At 46.6% G+C, this 19,973-nt stretch overlaps 2 protein-coding genes across 6 annotated transcripts in view; one reads left to right on the forward strand and one right to left on the reverse strand.

Annotated features, from left to right (window-relative positions):
• Ars2 (arsenic resistance protein 2) overlaps positions 1-6,949 on the reverse strand; it is a 90,422-nt gene extending 83,473 nt beyond the window's left edge. For all 5 annotated transcript variants that reach the window (XM_075696927.1, XM_075696926.1, XM_075696924.1 and 2 more), the window contains exons 1-2: positions 6,881-6,949; positions 6,278-6,402 (exon numbers count right to left, since the gene is read on the reverse strand). In XM_075696927.1, the coding sequence (XP_075553042.1) occupies positions 6,278-6,399 (122 nt within the window). In that variant the 5' untranslated portion in view covers positions 6,400-6,402; positions 6,881-6,949. The remainder of the gene's footprint in view (positions 1-6,277; positions 6,403-6,880) is intronic.
• A 407-nt stretch (positions 6,950-7,356) lies between these two features.
• Positions 7,357-11,947, forward strand: LOC142585861 (phospholipase A and acyltransferase 3-like). The gene is made up of 2 exons (XM_075696931.1): positions 7,357-8,123; positions 9,009-11,947. The coding sequence occupies exons 1-2, from the start codon at positions 7,692-7,694 to the stop codon at positions 9,183-9,185; spliced, it is 609 nt and encodes a 202-aa protein (XP_075553046.1). The 5' UTR covers positions 7,357-7,691; the 3' UTR covers positions 9,186-11,947.
• The last annotated feature ends 8,026 nt before the right edge of the window (positions 11,948-19,973 follow it).

Consider the following 19,973-nt stretch of genomic DNA (forward strand, 5'->3'; position numbering starts at 1 on the left):
CGAAAATGCAGTAAACAATTTTTGCAATAAAATAACTTTATTCAAATTATCGCTTCATTCAAAGTATTTCAAGGTGCTGACTGAAGTGCAAGCATTTAATAGAGTGTTTTAGTTGAGCGTCTTTACGGTACGCTCCGCTCCGAGCTGCCCCGCTAAGCTACAGGGGAGCGGCGGGCAACTTTCACGTTTTAGTTATACGTTTAGCGTAGCGGAGCGGACCTTTTGTAGTTTCAGCGCCCCCTGGCACAAATTCAGGGTTATGAAAGAAATAAATACACCTATTGATCACTCTTATACAGTAAAACATTATATATATATATATAACTTATTTCTCCATGAAGTATCTAGACATGCGCTTGTAATGCGTTACCGGTCCATTTTATCCAATGGAAAATAAAGCGCCGTCTTGGGGAACGCCAAGTGTTAGCCAGCGCGTTTGCTTTCTGCATCCAATCCCATCCTTTCTGACGCCAACGCTAGCCAAGGCGCTGCGCGTCACGCTATGCTTAGGCAGCTTCTAAGCGGACCATGTTCCTTGCTCCGCTAGCCCGCTTACGGCTAAGCGGATGGTGCATGCGCATTCGCGCTTCCGCTTAGCTGCTTAGCGGAGCGTAAACACATTTAACTAAAACACTCTAATACCCCTGACACATGGGCAAAACTGAAGTCCTTTGCAGTAAACCCCTTTTGTTACTCTGAAGGACCCTTTCCAGAAAGGAGTTGCGCCGATGACACACAGCACCACACTAACTTCCTTAGGTGGTCCCTCAGATGAACGCCGCAAAAAAAAAGCGGTGGTTGTTAAAGGGACACTAAAGGTTACCAGGAAATCAAGTTAAGTGATAAAGCAATGCTCTAGAACGTCTAAGGCATCAATATAATCGCGAACAGAGCGTTAGTAACCGAGAAATATAGGTAAGTGCATGACACGATTTGAGACCCCCCAGTGACATTCCGGTACTAGCCCTATGATGAAAGCACTCCTCATCATAATTTGTCACTAGTACTCAACTACTCGTATTAAAAAGATCATTTCATTAGATTATGAGACGGAAGAAAATGCTACTTGTCTACTTCTATTCGATTGTAAGAAAAAATAACATTTTGACGTTACACTTGAGTAGTATGGGTGATCGAAAGGTTTCATTTTCGCTCGACTCTGCGCGCTCGACTTTGCGCCGCACGCGCTTCGGAGTTTCAGTTGTTTCTTTGACGCACCGTGCTGCGGTGGTCCTGCTAGCTCGCGAAACTTGCATTTGGAACAAGCAGAGAGAATGCCACGTCCATGTGACGTCGTGGGATGTGCGAACGGTCCGCGGAACTTGGCCAAGGGCAGTTGCAGCGGCAAATCCAACGTTACTTATCACTGTGCCAACGAGTGAACCTCTCCGTTCGAAGTGGTTAAGTGCCGTACCTCTGCCATAGCGCGCTGGCAAAGAGTCGAAAAATCACGTAGTGTGTTCGCTGCACTTTCGTCCAGAGGATTACGAGTTCAACGCCGACTTACTGAAGTCGCGTAAAGTGCCTTTCAAAGCAGGCCGTTGTCATAGTAGTACGCAACGACGCCGGCAGCGCGAGCCCTAAACGGCAGGTCACGTTCATCAGTGCTTAAATCGCTGAACTCGAACCCAGCATCGCGAGCTAATGTGTCGTTGTCAGGGTCATCCATTGCAACGAGCGTCGAAGTTGGCGTCATAAAATAAAGAACCAGCTTATCGTCGTGCGCTTTCCCTTCCGCTAGCCACCATAGTTCTGTTTTTGCGCTGCTGTCGGCTCTGTCTTGGCTCTGTTTCTGGCCGCGCGTTTGCGTTTTGTGCAGAAAAGCCGTAGCGCCTTCTGCGGGAGTCGTTTTACTCACCGACGGTGCAACGTCACTATGAGACCATGACGTCAATACTCCTCGATCGGTAGGCGGGTGATTTGAACAGCGCTGGAGGTACGCGGACGCTTCAGAACGCATTTTCTCTTAAAATAAGTCTCTTGTTCGCACGAAACAAGCGTTTCGAGGTTTCTGGGATGGTATTTCGACAATCCACGTTGACTTAATATTAACCTTTAATGTCCCTTTAAAGCAGCAAGAGAGAAAACATTTTTAAAAAGCTGCATATTTGGATTACATTTAGCTACTGTAGAACCCAAAAACTATTTTTTCTTTTCATTGTTGATGGCTTATAATGCACATACTAGTGTATTTTATTAGCGTTTTTGCGCTCTTAGCAGCAATTTAAATTGGCCTAGCAACTATGTACAGTCGGTGTTTTGCTATGCTACAGTGTACTAGAATAGCTGTACATGCTGTATTTATTCTGGTGCTGGCCACGTTTCTGTCGTCCTTTTTTACGTCTTCTTGTCCCTTTCTTTGTGCGTGCAGGCGTAACGAGTTTTATTGAATGTGTTATTCGCACAATTGTGATCGCGTGACAGAACTGCACATTTGCATCATGGTTCAGCGAAATGCTAGCGATGAAGCAAGAGTTGAGGTTGCTCTGACGCTTGACGCTCTTGGATCTCTTGAAGGTGAGATAAACGCAGCCAAGGCGATAGTGGAAAACATCAAATGTCCACTCATCATGAGCCTGCTTCATGTTGACTGCTTCAGCAGTGTCCCTTCGAGCCGCCAACCGCAGAAGGTGGGCCTACGTGCGCAACGAATGATGGTTTCACGATGCTAACACACCAAAGACGACGCAGCACTTGACACTGCCGGAATTCAACATGGCGGCACTAGCCACGTGATGCAAGCGTTTGAGAGTATAGCTAGAGTAAATCTTCACTGTTCGACAAATCGCATTACCGCAAAAAATTAAAACACTTTCGCGAGGTAAAAAAAGTACTTATGGGGACACCGTAGTTGTGTTGCAGGTTTCCTTCTATTGACGAGTTGTGCATGCTGTGTGCGAGAGTAACTCCTTTTCGCTCGAAAAGTACATGTGCGATCTCCTTTCCTGCAAAGAAACTTTGCCTTAAGGGAGAAGCTCCTTTATCATGTGTCACTGTACTTGAGCGCCTTTCCGGTAGATGTCCCCTTACCTAAACGACTATAGAGTGCCGATGTATCAGGGATATTAGGTTGTTTCCATTCAATCGCATTTATGTTATCATTCATTAAGAACTAGCCAGTACCAATGACAATGTAGGCAAAGTCCTGCCCAGACTACTGACAGAACAGAAAAAGGAAAAGAATTGGGGTGGAATTTGTGTGAAAGCTCAACTCTCGCATTCCTTAATGTTTGTCTTTCCCACATGACTCTTGAATCTCGCAGACGCTTGACTTCCCTACACGACACACATGATGGAGTGGAGTATGGGTCCTAGTTTCCAGCTATAAAGGGAGGTGCCACGAATATTCTATATGAGTGCTACCTGATCATGAGGATAACTCAGGTGTGGAAGGAACTTGCTTCTTCCTTTTTAAAAAAAAATTCATTCTGCAGTTTTACATGCCAAAACTATGATCTGATTATGAGACATTCCGTAGTGGGAGGCTACGAATTAATTTCGACCCTTTGGGGTTCATGTGCACCCAATACACTGGCGTTATTGCATTCCGCCTCTATCGAAATGCAGCCGCAGCAGCCAGGATTTGATCCCGTGACCTTCTGCTTAACAGCACGACGCCAAAGCTGCTAAGCAACCACTGCGGGTCCTTCTTTATGGCTACGGAAAATCGGTGCATGTGGACTGGGCAAGTGTTTGTTGGTGCTCTTGGTGGGATTAACCCCCAACAGGCTTCCAGTGAAGTTTCAAAGCACGGCATCAGCATTGGCGAATACAATAGCTCGGATGAGCTTACATTTGCGGGACTGCACCAGCAAACGACATGAGTGACAGTGTCCACAGTGAGTGAGCATTACTCGCACGATATCCTTGTATGGTGAGTTGAACATAATCAGCTCCTCAGTGTGTTCTATTCCTTCATGTATTTCAGCTTGCTGGCGTTCTCATACAAAAAGGAGCAATAAATGCCCTTTTGTGCTTGCACAACTGTGTACTGCACCTTTTGTTCTTTAGAGCACATGAAGCCCCACAAATTATTACAATTATTCCATCCCAGGTTATTGCTGTACACCACTTTATTACAAAATGCAAAGATAGAAATCCACATGTAGAGCCTCGTGGGATGCATAAATTATAGAATACAGACTGCAGGCAACTGGAAGAAAAGGTGCCTCTCATCGGTGTGCAATAATATGCAGTCCTCTTGTCACCACTGTGCAAAGTTTTGTTTCAATGTACATTTTATAAGACCAGCACTACTGGAGTGTGCTTTCTACATCACTGTAGCTGCTTTAGGGCCTTTCTGCACTTAATGGAATACTACTCATAATAAAGCCCATCTTCTGACCCAACAACTCTGTTATAACAAGTTTGCTGTGTGCACACATATGCAGTCCCAAACCAGCAGCTTCCAGGATAGAATCCAGTGCTCACCCACAATGTGGCACTTGTAAACAGTGCCTTTTGTAAAAATGCAGTAAATTGTATCATCAGAAACCAATAGTGCAGGAATATGTGCTTGCCCAATCAGTAGCTGTTCCATAATGATATCACACTATACAAAAATTTTGACTTCGTATGTAGTGTTAAGAACAGCCAGCTGCAGTGCAAGTTTTGCCAACCAGTTGCGACCGCGGGCATCATCTTTTCCTGGAGCGCCGCCGCCAACCTCTAGCCACGGCGTGACTAAGTCGACTTTGTGTCGGGAACAATACGTACGTCCTCCACTCTCCGTTGCTTCAGCTAGGATGCATTTGACGAAGCAGGCTTCGTTACGCTCCGCCTCGTCGCCATTGTGACTGAATGAGTTCGGCAGGCCAACTATTGTTACCGAACCCACCAACGCGAACCTGATCTGCTATAAGTGGGGGAGTTGCCGCGGGAACGTCGTCGGAGACCTCTTCCCACGCGCCAATTAAGACGCAAGACAATGGCTACCCGGGCGCACTGCGAGGGTCCGCTCCGAGTTCTGCGAAATTTGTGTGATGTTGGTTTCGGGCCGAGAACCTGTGTGCGTGTGTGCGCGTAAACCGTCCCGCGGAGAGGCGGCGTGTTTACGATGACTGGACGGACGTTTCCGCCACCTTGGAATCGGGGGAGGACCGAGGGTTTATAAACTGCTGTTGTATGGATGCTCGATACACTTTCTTACGCAGTCATGTTAGACTGAGACACTGTCTCAAGCAGTCGTGTTAGACTGACGTGCTTTCTCTCGCAGTCATGCTAGACTGATGAATGGCGTGTAAATACTGTAAATAAACCCATATTCCTCAATCTCGATGAGAAGCAGTCCTTCCCTTCATCAACGTCCTCAGCGTGGATAAGTTGGACGATGGCATGGGACAGCTACCTTCTACTTCAAGCCGGACTCCAATCTTGACAACGGGCTACGAACAATAAATTGAGCCCCAAATCATAACAGTAGCAACATCAATTGCTTAGTTAAAGGAAAGGAAGTTTTATGAAGCAAGACAGTCTTGCAGAGAAAAAAAATTGCACTGTAAACATTTACTGACTGATGGGAGAGGTAGATGCATGTAGATTGGCACCACATAACAGTCAGGCAGCCAATATAACAAAAGCATTACCATTAGCTGCTATTTTCATTTCTCTAAATGGACACTGTGCATGTGGACAAACAAGAGCCGACTAAAATGAGAAACTTGGCTTGCTGGTATTTAGCCACTAAAACATCTTGTGTTCATTCATCTTGTAATGCGCTGTGTGAAACTGAGTACGGCTACAAACAAAGAAGGACACACCAGACCTCATTATGTGTAGTTTCTCCTTCAGTGTTAGCCGTATTCAGTTTCACTCGGCGTATTACAAGATGAATACCGTTTAAAGCTAATCCTCCAATCAATTACGGCAGAGGCGTGGCTATCGAAAGCACTGGAGAAATATAGCAACCGTTCGTAAATGATAAGAGTGGATAGACTAACTTGCTTATGTCAACAATGAGGGGCGTCTACGCTGCCGCGGAATTTTCTTTTAGAGACCGTTCCAACAAAGGGAAATAACATTGGACAGTTCTGCATCTTTGACAGCGCTATCCATGTTGGCCCTTTTTGTCTTTCTTTTTTCCCCAGTAGCACTTAGGATTTACACACGCTCGATGGACTACTTCGGCTCATTCCGCGCGCCTTGCGTAGGGGTGTAAGGCCGAGTTGAAAATCCCTGGTGTGGTGGACAAGCCTCGAGATTTTTTGAATGCCACGCATAAATTTCATACACGCGTTTAAATATACTGAAAAACGCGGGAGACAAGACCTGAGCTTACCGTTCTGGCCAATCGTCCCGTCCACGGCTGCGATCGTCCCGTCGTTCCTGGTAGTCGCTCCGTTCCCTTCGGAATTTGTCTCTCCCACGCCGCCGGTCGTACTCGTCGTCGCTGTCTCCCATGCTCTGGGATAGGAGATCAAAAGTTATACTGCCGTTCTGAGACAGCTGCCTCGAGGCGAGGCTGGCATCGCAACATGGAACGTAACTAGGAGCCCGTAACTAGTAGCCCGTTCGTAAAACACACATCTACTGCGCCTATAAGCTAAAGTCTCTCGAATTTAAAACAAAAGAGCAGAAGGCAAGCTCCACTTTTCAAATGCAATACCTAAATTTAATATGTACGCTATTGTGTAGCAAGAATCGTAAGAAGTGGAGCGGTGTTCATTGCTGACTCGTCCGGAAGTCTTTTGCCGGAGCCATTTTCTTTTCGCTCTCACTTGGTCGAGGACACAATGTGCCGCACAGGCATAGCACATGGGCCGCTAAGCGACGACCTGACCTATGCATTGCAGGTTAGAGACATATTTCCAGAACTTTCTAAATACTAAAGCAACGCATACGCGGCCCCACTTAAAAGTAGAACATAAAATAAGGCACCAACTTCACCACAAATACCCGGCGAGGAGGCACGCAACAAGAGTTTTCAACTGGCTACTGGAAGGGCTTGATGACGATTTACACGTAGCCAAGCATAGCCAGCCTGTCCATTCAAAGAAAAAAAAGATACGATAATAAAAATTATTAAATAACAAACAATACTTTACAAAGACGATCTGACAGTTCAATTTTGAAGTCAAACTGCAAGCACGTTGATTTGTGTGCATTACTAGCAACATTTATTGATGTTCATGATGTCAAAGCCTTCAAGATTACGGTTTACGCTGCAGTTACAATCACGGAGGCTAAAATGACGTACGCTGACGTAGAAGTTGAGAGGTTTGTAGCGCACTCGCAAAGCGGCGCTAGCATCGCCACGCCTGCGTGTCACGAGCGCTGCTAAAAAAGCAAAATATCAGCAGTTCACCACCAACACCGCCGCAAATGCAATGCACCTCTCTGCGCTTACGGCTTGCAGCGCGCGCTCACTCCCGCTACCTCTTCCCTCTGTCGCTGCATCTCTCTCCCCACACCTCGATAAAGAGTTGCGCTCCTGCCTGGCGCTCGGCAGCTGCGAGTGAACCGTTGGAGGATCAGCATCGAGAGAGCGCGTCCTTATTTTGTAGGGCTTCCCCCGTACTCTGGAAAACGCTAACCCTGAGTGCAGACTATATAAGCTTCCTCAGTCAGCTGTGTTTCCATAACAAGCCAAAGGACAACACGACGCGATCGCTGAGAGGCGCATCGCCTGACACAGCAGTGCACTGGATACTAGTAATCAGCAGCGTGCTACAGCATCCTCGCGACGAGTCGACATGCCCCAGCAACAGCAGCACAGCCCAGAGGTGGTGGTGCGGTACGGATTGGGCTCGTTCGTGCCCGCTAGCGACCTGCGCCCCGCACCGGGCGATCTGATCGAGATCGACCGTACGCTGTACGCTCACTGGGCGCTCTACGTCGGCAACGGTGACGTCGTGCACGTGGTGGGCCGCAACGAAGAGGACATCCCCACGGACTTTGCGTACGTGCACCTGAGCAAGCTGACCGATGTCGCCGGCTATAGCGGGGTGCGCGTCAACAACAAGGAAGTGCGCGCCAAGGAGCGCTGCCTGGTGCCTTCGTCGGCGGCCGAAACGCTGGAGCGGGCCTACGCCATGCTCGACCGGGAAGTGGAGTTCAACTTCCTCACCCGGAACGGGGAGTACTACGCAACGCAGTGGAAGTTCGGCATCGGATGGAGCGACCAGGTGAGGCCACCTCTGCTGTTGCCGTGCGCGCGTCGTCGTCGAGGCTGACCGCGTTTTCGCCCTCCGCCGTCCCGCTTCCTGCGTCCCCTCGGTCACCGGGCTAAACTCGTTTTGCTTCTCCGCAACGGCCCCGCTGCTGCGGCAAAGCGATTTCGACACGGCTAGCTTTGGCGAGGCCGTATGCAAAATCTACACGGACCTCTAATAACTGACGCGCGCGTGCATGCTAGAGCGCATTTCCTGCCACTTTCAACGAACGATTCCGTGCAAGCGAAGTGTTGATCCGGACTGTGTTGCAGTGCGACCGTGCGCTGATTGGCAAAACTCCTGTAGAGCTAGCTTTTGGTCAGAGCGCATCTGCTAAGGAGTGCCTACTGTACTGGATGAACGAGAAGAAAGGGGGTTAGCCGAGGGGTCCGATTTTTATTAGTCATATCATAAGAAGCCAGCAAACAAAGGCACCAAGACACCAAAGACTCCGTGGTGTCTCTGTTTGTTGGCTTGTTATGATACTGCACCGGATGGAAGCGATACTGTAATGACCGCATTTTGGACATGACCAACCAAATGATCAAAAACTCTGCAGCATATGAAGTGAGGCTCTAGCATTTCGTTCACATTTAGTGTGCCGTGCAAAGAAAACCCAGTGCAAAATAATACGGAGCAAGCATCCGAAAGCTTGGCGTAATTACAGAATGGTCACGTAAACCCCGCCGTTGTGGCGACATTTAGGTCACAGCAGGGCAGGAACGAATGAGTGAGGAATATTTCCCCGCGTGTGTGCAGCGCAGTCCTCTACCTTTGAAGCCCCTCGGCTGAATAAGGCCGCGAGGAGAGACCGTTCGCTAACCTCGCCGCCCTCTTCTCCTCCTCCCTGACGCGCAGGCCACCGTGACGCTGAGCGTGATGAAGCCTTTGGCGAAGAACCTCCAAGTGGGGCACACGACCTTCCTGGCGGGACTGCAGGCCGTCTTCGGAACGCCGACCACGGCGGCCATTGCCAGGATAGCGCCAAGTTCGCCGAGGACGCCGCAGAAGAACGCCCCGACGAGCGTCGCCTAAGCTGGCTGTGACATCGAAGCAGCGTACGCGAGGACTTGGCTGCTTCGCTTCCTCTTCAAACTGCGCGCCGCGTACGGACGGTCATTTCTCGCCTGCGCGGTGTGAACGGCGCGTAGAGACTGTGTGTACAAAGTCAAGCCGGGTTGTTAGTACACCTCGAAGAACCGTTGTTGGACGAGGGGTATTCGCGCAGAGAGAGATGCCGCGTCCCGGTCCGATCTCAGCGGGGTGTTTGTTTCCGCCACCGATGGTCTGTGGACGCGGATGCCTTCCTCTGAAGGCATAAGCAAGGAATGTGTATGTATTGTCGAGAATGGCAAACGACCACCTTTCTTGTATGTGTTGCCCTGTAGGCGACGGTTGTTGGCAGTCAGATTTGTGATGCAGGGTACGCGAAGTTGAACGAACAAGCGTGACTTTTTTTTTTTTTGCTTATACAGGCCTTTTGTTTTTTTAGAATATTTTTTTCTACTGTTCCTTTTTGGAAAAGTAAGCTTTGTACATTTTTTTTTTTTGTAGGTTACGTTTACTGCCTCGGCCAAGTTACGCTGGCGTTCTCGCTTGAAGTGTAGTCCGGACCTTCAGACTTTGCACAAAGTTTCATATACATAGGCTTTAAGAAGTTTCGGCAGCTGTTTCAATTCCGCTCGTAAGTTATACCGCTTGACACTGCCAGAGGCAGAAACTAGATGTGCGAGGTTAGGACGAGACCAAGAAAGACTTGAAGAGAGTTGTTGTCTTCCTAGTCATTACTTCCTTTGTGCAAAGCATGAAGTTCCCACCCTTTTACGGTACCAAAATACATGATTACCGTACGTTGTTTTACAAGACAGTGACAATTTCTTTGTCTTTCTTTTAATGCTCGGAATTTCTTTTCTTACATAATTATTATATACCTGTATGTCTGTCTCAATATGTGTTGAGCACGGATAGAAAATCGGCAAAAAAAATTCGACTCCGTGAGTGCTCTTGCTCAAGGAAGAAAGTGCATTGTTGCCAACTGCCTTGATTTAGTTTCTGCCATAGGCATTTCCATTTCTCATATTCATGTGCTTCATTCGGTGGCATTCGTGACGCCGTTCTATCACTGTAAATATGTCATGCCTGTTAGTGCTTGTAAATAGTGTCACAATCACGTACTGTTCCTCGCAGTGTTTGTAAGTAGTTCGTACAGGTGGCCTTGTCGCATTAGCCTCTTAACTCAAAGCTAAGTTAAAGATTTAAATGAGCACGCGGAGCTTATATATTCTTGCTCGGTGCAAGTCTGTTTTGTTTCTTTAGGAGGATCAGCTGCAATCTTAGGCTTTACGAATCGTGAAAGCAGAGAAGGCTTATCCAGTAAACAAATGTAATGCGCACATTTAATGAGTGAGCTGGTATATGCCATATCAGGCGGCCACTGCCTACTGCGTCGCTTTGCGTACGAAGGCGCCGCGAGAGAAACTCTTGGAGAGAGAAATCGCCGTCGTTTTGCTCTTGCTTCCACGGAAGAGCCAGTATTTAAAGAAGAGCGCGATGATATTTTGTGCTGCCAGAACACAACTTCGCTCCCATATTTTTGTGCCAATGTGCCACGCGATCTCCGAAAGCGAAGTAAGCGAGATAGTTAAATGTGAAAAGTGTGCAGAGGAAATGATAGCAATATTTTTCGAGACCTTCCGACAGCTGTGGTCCAGCCACCTGTGATTGTTTTATTTATTTTCTTCCCCCTATCGGTTATAGTAATTTGCCCGCGCGCGACCCTTTCTTGAGAGGAGGAGGAGGTCTATAAGAGGCTGAGGCAGCACGCGTTTGCTCGGCCAGCGTCGAGCAGATTCAGCGCCCTATGGAATACGCCGAAATTTGTCACGAAGTGGGCTTTTGAAGAAAGCCTCTTGTGTCGAGTGATAAAAAGAAACTTTATGCACATGTTGCGTGTGCGAGGTGCGCGGGATAAGTGCGATTGTTGTGATTGTTGTTTTGTTTTTTTAATGTGCCGCGCAGCTGTTTGTTATGATGCATATGTTATGAAGAGGGAAAACTCGACCAGGGGGCGCGATGCTGTTTTCAAACGCATGTTCAACGCGCGTGTCTTGTGATGCTCTTCCTGAGCAGAGCTTGTTTTGATGTCATACCAGTTGCCAAACAGCGCCTCGGATTAAAACCTCCTATTGTGACTGCTTTTTATGAAGCTATAGCAGCTCTATGCTCAGTAATCAAGAAAATATGCCAGTATTTGATGTTAATCAAGCCTTAACGACTTAGCATTCTAGCTTGGATTTATCTGTCCTAAAAGTGACTTTACAGCAACGTTTTCGAATTTTGGCAGACTAATTGGCTGATGGAAGTTTCTTTTTTTAATCACGGGATCTGTGGCAGGTTTAGCAACTGGTACAGCTGTTAGGAGTTTTGCTTTCTGAGGACCACGTTTTGTGCCCGGTAACAACTGTGTCGCAGCTCGCGTGCCTGCTGTCGTGGCGAGATGCAAAACTATAGGAGACAAGGCTCCGGCAATTTCACTGAAACGAATTCAGTTTTTCTGTTTTGTTCCTGTGCTCTCATCCGTGACACAGCACGGGCTGCGAGAACAACCTGTCCATTACTTCGACTGTACATATTCACTGCGCGCAATGTGATCATCACCATCATCGTCATAATGTTCCACGCACCACCGCTTCACCCCTGTGTTTTGTACATAACTCGCGAGCTTTTGAGTTATCATGTTGTTTCGGCGGAAAAAGAAAACGCGAACGAAAGAAACAATAAATGGGCGTTACCAGAAACGTGTTGGTCGTTCTTGTGCGCGATTCTGCGCGCAGAGACTGCGCCTCTCGGCGGAGCAGCTGCAGCAGCAGCGCGGGGGGAGTCCTTTGACCCGAATTGGGCGTGCCGGGGGCGCATGTTCCCTTTGTTCTGGATTGACCCCTCGAAAGTTCAGAAATGCGCCTTCGAAGTGTGCTTTGTTTACCTTTTTCTTGTATTTTTCTTTGCTTTTTCATCTGATCGAGACGAGTGCCTGTAGGAATGTCTCGAGGTTTATTACCGCGGCTCTTTTTCGAGGCACACACAAGAGACAATGTGTGATTCATGTGACTTTTGCGCCTCGGCCTTTGGTCAGCGTATCGCAGTTTTGCCCGAACCGGTGAGTCCATCGGCAGCTATGTCTCGCAGTGGAAGTTTTAAGTCATGCATATATATTATGTACTATACGCGTTGTCTACAACCTCCTCGTACCTGAAGGCACCTGAGAGGCGTAACTGCGTTTCTAGTAGATTCTTATTACCGACTCATATATTGCGAATGTAGATTTTCTTCAATACCCGGGTTAGATGCCGAAGGTAGCATCTCCGTGCAAGTCGGAAGAGTAACCGTCTCGTCATGATCGTTTTTATAGAAACCGCTTTTATGGGACTAAGCACAGAGATGAAGGTTATGATAGCATCAGTAGTAGGTCGGCATGTTGACACAACATTCTGGATTTTGATGTCAACTCGCGGTATTCGAAACACATTCCAAAGGCGCCTTTCTCGTCTGTGACGACGCAACGGCCTGCTAGATCGAATTAGTCTCAATTTTCACAAAAGCTGGCAGCAAAAAGTAATGTGCTTAATTTACTACATAGTTCCAATTTATACGTTATACTGCATCTGCGATAAATATTTTGGGTAATGACTCTCGAGTTACATTTAAGAAGCATTACAGGCCACATACCCAATTGGGTATCATGAAGCCGAGGAGGATAGCGAGGACATCACGAGGTTGACTATAGGCTGGATATTTTTCGGCGAGAATCTGTTAAGCTGCTCATCCATGTACTATACTCGCATTGAAATTCGCCAATCGCAGCTTAGCTGGAGAGCTTGAATGACTTGGATGAGAGCTTGAGGCTTGGATTTTCTTCCCACTGACATTTCATGTAGATAATCTTTCTTTTCGCTCTCCCGTCAGAGCTTCTTCAGCTCACACAATAGCTCTATCCATAAAGAAAAGCAAATGTTTCCCCACCAAACTCTGTTTAGTACAATATTGTGCTGTGAATGTGTTTCTATTATGCCGTACATATGTCGTTTTTTTTAAAGCGAAAGCTTTGAGTGGCTTGTTGCAGTGGGTCATACCCGAAAAAAAAGCGGCGTCTAGTCCAGTGAAGCAAAAAATATCATCATCTGGAATGGCTCATAACCCCGTAAGCAAATAAAGAGACAATGGCTGAATATGAATGAAGAAACGAAAGAAAGAGAGAACTAAATAACCTTTATGTAGTTCATTAGGTGCTCGCATGTGTCGTTGAGGAGGTCGACATACAGCGCCATACGTTTACTTCAGAGTGCAGCTCGCTGTATCTTTCGAGACCCCTCCAATCGTATAACTTAATGCATTACTATGTGTACAGCAGCCTTTCGCCTTCAGTTGTTCCAGGAGTGTAACGTGCTGCCGAACTTTTTTTTCCGTACACGCACACTCATGTACAAAAACACGCGTTACACAACCGCTTGTGCCTGTTCTAGAAAGCACAAATCAAACAAGCTGCGGCTGTCGTTTACTTTGTTTCGTTTAACCACCTGTATGATTGCTCACTCGCTATGTCTCATAGGTCAGCGGCGGAATACAAGATACTACGTTTACACCTGGAAGGGGCTGGAGCCTTTAGAAATGATATCTGACTCATTTAGTTTCCTACAAAAATCACTAAAGGAAACCATGGGAGTAGTGTCTACGGGAGCTTCAGGTGTACTGGTTCAGACAGCATGGGAGATGGATGTAGTACATGGATTTGCCTAAGCTACGTCCTTTTGACTTCAAATGTCATCTTCAGCAACGTTATAAATGGAAGAATTTTCAATGATTATGCACGTGCGCAGATACCTTTTGCCTTCATGAGTTTGGAAAAGCATAATTGCTGGGAAATTAGAAAGAGGTGATGACTTATTGGCATCCCCTTCGAAACGGGACGGCGACGGATGGCCACGTAGCCTGCTTGAGCTAGTCACGTAATATATACGTGCTTATCAGTTTAGCATTATGTCCCCTTCAATCGTTTCTCTCTTCCTTCGAACCTCCATATCTACCTTGTGCCGCTACCTATGCATGTAACGGTCCCTGTCCAATCAATTTCTTTCCTACTTTTCTTTCCCTCGCCAATATTCTAAACGTATCTTGCTTGCATCGACTGCTGGCCGGTTTGACCGGTCTGAATCCCAGCGCCTCTGGGAGGCGGATGTTAACTACGCTGGCCTCGCTGGGTGAAAAGATTTCGATGGTAGTTGAACAATCTCGGCGCCAGTATTCCCTCTTGTAAACGCTTGTGTTGCTTTGGGTGCACTCTAAAGAAATTAATCAGGAGCCTTCGGTCACGCTGCTGCCATGACTATATTCTTAAAACCTGACGGCGTCATTCTTAAGTTAACATCTGCGTTTAGATTCTGCACTTTATTTACACTTTTTTCTTACAATCTATTCAATCAACGTATTTCATTTGCGGGTCCCCCCTCTATTTTCTAGCTCCTTATTTTTAACGCTCTGTAGTCTTTTACGTGGTCCGTTTGTGTTCTTGCGGCCAAACCTGGCAAACCCTCCTCACGAGTACGTTCCATAGTTTTCAAGGCTACAGTGACGCCAACAAGGTATGAAGAACTGCATTTGTACAAGAAGCGCAAATTATGAAACACTGAGAAGGGAAGAAAATAAAGGTAGTGAAAAGTGTTATCTAACTATGGACACCTTGGCACAGAACTCTCTGGGGCCGAATTCACAAAGATTATCGTTCCTAAGTTCTCTTTGCAAGTGGATTGCCACCTTCGCTAATAGTATGTCGAGCATTAGGATTAGCTGAAATTTTCTCTTACGAACCACGCTAGCGTAAGAGCTTTTTTGCGAATGCGGGCCCTGTTGTTTTCAAGGGAGAAACAGGGACTCTCTTTACTTGCAAGCGCCTCTTTGTCCGAAGTGTGACGCAGCAAGTCTTGCGCACTCGCCAACCGTTCTCACTTTGTGGTGAGACGATTGCTCATTCCATCTTAACAAATATATTTTAGAAGCCCATTTTTCTCTAGTTGTGGCTAAAATTTTTCCATTTCTGAGTTTCTGTCTCAGGGAGCCTTCTCTCTTGTACACACACTGTCGTATAAAGATGCTGCTCTGTTGCGCATTTTTTAAAAATGTGCTTCCCTCTCAGCGGAGTGCCAGGCAAAATGTCATTCACCTCAGGTCTGCCTTTTTGCTGTTTGTTAAATAAATTTCCTCTCTCTCATGATCACACGCTTTCTATTTGCTTCAAGGCTGAAGCTTAGTTAAATGCACCTCGCTAAATGCTTAGTTCGATTATTAGTTCAACATGTTATTTTCACTTTACTTCGATAGTTTGCTTAATTGCCCCCAACCCACCTCTCCCTCTCTCTCCATCCCTCTCTCCCTCTCTCTCTCTCTCTCTCTCTCTCTCTCTCTCTCTCTCTCTCTCTCTCTCTCTCCTTATATATATACTTTAATGGCTTTCTTTACAGTACTAAATGTTTTCTCATTTTATCCGTATTTTCGCAAATCTCCACAGTTGGCGTGCGCCAGTATTAGAAGGAAATTAAATCAGGAGAGCGTTTCTGAACTGGGAGACAGGAGACAGCCTGCCGAGTTCTCTAGGAGGAGGAGAAAAGCCTCGGCCCCCGGGCCCGAGCCCTGTGCCTCCTATTGTGCTGAGTGACCACTGCTTTCTCTTGACCACAGAAATGAGGAAGTTATCGAGCCGAAAAAAGGCCGGACTCCACACTTGGTGCAAAGGGAAACTTTGTCAGACTATATGGCTCAGAGCTACGAGACCTATAACGCGCCAGGGTGATGCAACCTCGGCGGGACCAGGCGACCTTCACCGCAGTAGGAAGAAAATGGCGACGAAGGCGATCATAAATTTAGAAAAGAAAAGGAATATATCTTGGCCAATCCCCCATAGTGGGTATGTGCCACAATATCTAAGGATCTACATCTACATTTGCAGCATATTTATAATTTCATTCCTGGGGTCTCTTTCCGGAGTTTATTCAAAGTATCTGAAGTAACAGGGGACATTAATGGCCTTAAATAGGATCCCTCTGGCTAGTCTTGCCACGGTATGCGGACTTCCCACCGCTGGGAACGGAAGCGCCGGAGCTCTCTCACGTACAAAGGCTGTTAATTTGTTTGCACAGACGAAGCTCATCAGGCAGGCCGGTTTCAGGAAGCAATGTGGCATATTCGCTATGAGCCGCGCCTGTTGTCCTGTAGGCCGATCATAACAAAGGCGACTATTACAATTCAGTCGCCCTTCAGAGGCAGACGCGTTCGTTAGGCCAACACGAATACCAGACTACTGGTTAGAGACGGTAGGTTCGGTTTACACGAAAAAAATAGAGAGAGCGAGAGTATATGGGGATGGGGTACTCTAAAGAAGAAAGTAAACAGACTCGGAAGGAATAGTTCTGCATGCGAGTGTCTCCATTTAAATATCAAACGTCTATCTTCTAAGAAACTCGAGTGCCCGCCTCAAGCTTGCGAGCAGACGTTGCGATCTATCCGGCAAGTGGCTGTAAACATCTATGCTATTCGTACCTGACTCGAAGCTCTCCTCAGGAGATTCTTGCTTCGTCTCTCTGTCGGCGCTATAGGTCACCGAGTCAACTTGTCATCTGCTTTATGGCTTCACTCGGCTACGCTGAGTGTGAGAGAGAGCAAGGAGAGCAAAGGCGGGTAGGTCCACTGCACGAGCGTCTGGTTTTCTACCCTACACTAAGGGCAAGAAAAAGGGAGAATAGAAAGAGAAAAAGAAGGGACAGCGTGCGCGCGGGAAGATCTACGTTGAGTGAAAGTCCGATACATCTTCCGAAATGCTAGCTGAGACCAGGTGTTAATTCAAACATTCTCTGCACTTGAATCACGAGCCCCTGATTCAATGATTGACTCAATAAATGGTCAAATTTTACGCTCACGCCTCTGCTTCATCATCATCATCAGCCTGGTTACGCCCACTGCAGGGCAAAGGCCTCTCCCATACTTCTACAACTACCCCAGTCATGTACTAATTGTGGCCATTTCGTCCCTGCAAACTTCTTAATCTCATCCGCCCACATAACTTTCTGCCGCCCCCTGCTACGCTTTCCTTCCCTTGAAATCCAGTCCCTAACCCTTAAAGACCATCGGTTATCTTCCCTCCTCATTACATGTCCTGCCCATGCCAATTTCTTTTTCTTGATTTCAACTAAGATGTCATTAACCAGCGTTTGTTCCCTCACCCAATCTGCTCTTTTCTTATCCCTTAACGTTACACCCATCATTCTTCTTTCCATAGCTCGTTGCGTCGTCCTCAATTTAAGTAGAACCCTTTTCGTAAGCCTCCAGGTTTCTGCCCCGTACGTGAGTACTGGTAATACACAGCTGTTACACACTTTTCTCTTGAGGGATAATGGCAACCTGCTGTTCATGATCTGAGAATGCCTGCCAAACGCCCCCCAGCCCATTCTTATTCTTCTGATTATTATAGTCTCGTGATCCGGATCCGCGGTCACTACCTGCCCTAAGTAGATGTATTCCCTTACCACTTCTAGTGCTTCGCTACCTATCGTAAACTGCTGTTCTCTTCCGAGACTGTTAAACATTACTTTAGTTTTCTACAGGTTAATTTTTAGACCCACCGTTCTGCTTTGCCTTTCCAGATCAGTGAGCATGCATTGCAATTGGTCCCCTGAGTTACTAAGCAAGGCAATATCATTAGCGAATCGCAAGTTACTAAGTTATTCTCCATTAACTCTTATCCCCAATTCTTCCCAATCCAGGTCTCTGAATACCTCCTGTAAACACGCTGTGAATAGCATTGGAGAGATCGTATGTCCCTGCCTGACTCCTTTCTTTATTGGGATTTTGTTGCTTTCTTTATGGAGGACTACGGTGGCTGTGGAGCCGCTATATATATCTTTCAGTATTCTTACGTACGGCTCGTCTACACCCTGATTGCGTAATGCGTCCATGACTGCCGAGATTTCGACTGAATCAAACGCTTTATCGTAATCAATGAAAGCTATATATAACGGTTGGTTATATTCCGCACATTTCTCTATCACCTGATTGATAGTGTGAATATGGTCTATTGTTGAGTAGCCTTTACGGAATCCTGCCTGGTCCTTTGGTTGACAGAAGTCTAAGGTGTTCCTGATTCTATTTGCGGTTACCTTAGTAAATACTTTGTAGGCAACGGACCGTAAGCTGATCGGTCTATAATTTTTCAAGTCTTTGGCGTCCCCTTTCTCATGGATTAGGATTATGTTAGCGTTCCTCCAAGATTCCGGTACGCTCGAGGTCATGAGGCATTGCGTATACAGGGTGGCCAGTTTTTCTAGAACAATCTGTCCACCATCCTTCAACAAATCTGCTGTTACTTGATCCTCCCCAGCTGCCTTCCCCCTTTGCATAGCTCCCAAGGCTTTCTTTACTTCTTCAAGCGTTACTTGTGGGATTTCAAATTCGTCTAGACTATTCTCTCTTCCATTATCGTTGTGGGTGCCACTGGTACTGTATAAATCTCTATAGAACTCCTCTTCCACTTGAACTATTTCATCCATATTAGTAATGATATTGCCGGATTTGTCTCTTGACGCATACATCTGATTCTTGCCAATTCCTAGTTTCTTCTTCACTGCTTTTAGGCTTCCTACGTTCCTGAGAGCATGTTCAATTCTATCCATATTATACTTCCTTATGTCAGCTGTCTTACGCTTGTTGATTAACTTGGAAAGTTCTGCCAGTTCTATTCTAGCTGTAGGGTTAGAGGCTTTCATACATTGGCGTTTCTTGATGAGATCTTTCGTCTCCTGTGATAGCTTACTGGTATCCTGTCTAACGGAGTTACCACCGACTTCTATTGCACACTCCTTAATGATGCCCGTAAGATTGGCGTTCATTGTTTCAACACTAAGGTCCTCTTCCTGAGTTAAAGCCGAATACCTGTTCTGCAGCTTGATCTGGAATTCCTCTAGTTTCCCTCTTATCGCTAACTCATTGATTGGCTTCTTGTGTACAAGTTTCTTCCGTTCCCTCCTCAAGTCTAGGCTAATTCGAGTTCTTACCATCCTATGGTCACTGCAGCGCACCTTGCTGAGCACGTCCACATCTTGTATGATGCCAGGGTTAGCGCAGAGTATGAAGTCTATTTCATTTATAGTCTCGCCGTTCGGGCTCTCGCCGTCCACTTTCGGCTATTCCGCTTGCGGAAGAAGGTATTCTTCATCCGCATATTATTCTGCTCCGCAAATTCTACAAATAACTCTCCCCCGCTATTCCTAGTGCCTATGCCATATTCCTCCACTGACTTATCTCCAGCCTGCTTCTTGCCTACCTTGGCATTGAAGTCGCCCATCAGTATAGTGTATATTGTTTTGACTTTACCCATCGCCGATACCACGTCTTCATAGAAGCTTTCGACTTCCTGGTCATCATGACTGGGTGTAGGGGCGTCGACCTGTAGGACCTTCAATTTGTACCTCTTATTAGGTTTCACAACAAGACCTGCCACCCTCTCGTTAATGCTAGAAAATTCCTGTATGTTATCAGCTATATTCTTATTAATCAGGAATCCGACTCTTAGTTCCCGTCTCTCCGCTAAGCCACGGTAGCACAGGACGTGCCCGCTTTTGAGCACTGTATATGCTTAATTTGTCCTCCTAACTTCACTGAGCCCTATTATATCCCATTTACTGCCCTCTAATTCCTCCAATAGCACTGCTAGACTCGCCTCAATAGAAAACGTTCTAGTGTTAAACGTTGCCAGGTTCAGATTCCAATGGCGGCCTGTCCGGA

The sequence above is a fragment of the Dermacentor variabilis genome, chromosome 6 (assembly GCF_050947875.1).
Source record: "Dermacentor variabilis isolate Ectoservices chromosome 6, ASM5094787v1, whole genome shotgun sequence".
Lineage (NCBI taxonomy): Eukaryota > Metazoa > Arthropoda > Arachnida > Ixodida > Ixodidae > Dermacentor > Dermacentor variabilis.

Bases quoted from the DNA above. Each gene is read 5' to 3' on its own strand.
- LOC142585861 (XM_075696931.1), top strand. From the start codon at position 7,692: ATGCCCCAGCAACAGCAGCACAGCCCAGAGGTGGTGGTGCGGTACGGA. The intron at 8,124-9,008 runs GTGAGGCCACCT...CCTGACGCGCAG, and splicing joins GCATCGGATGGAGCGACCAG to GCCACCGTGACGCTGAGCGT.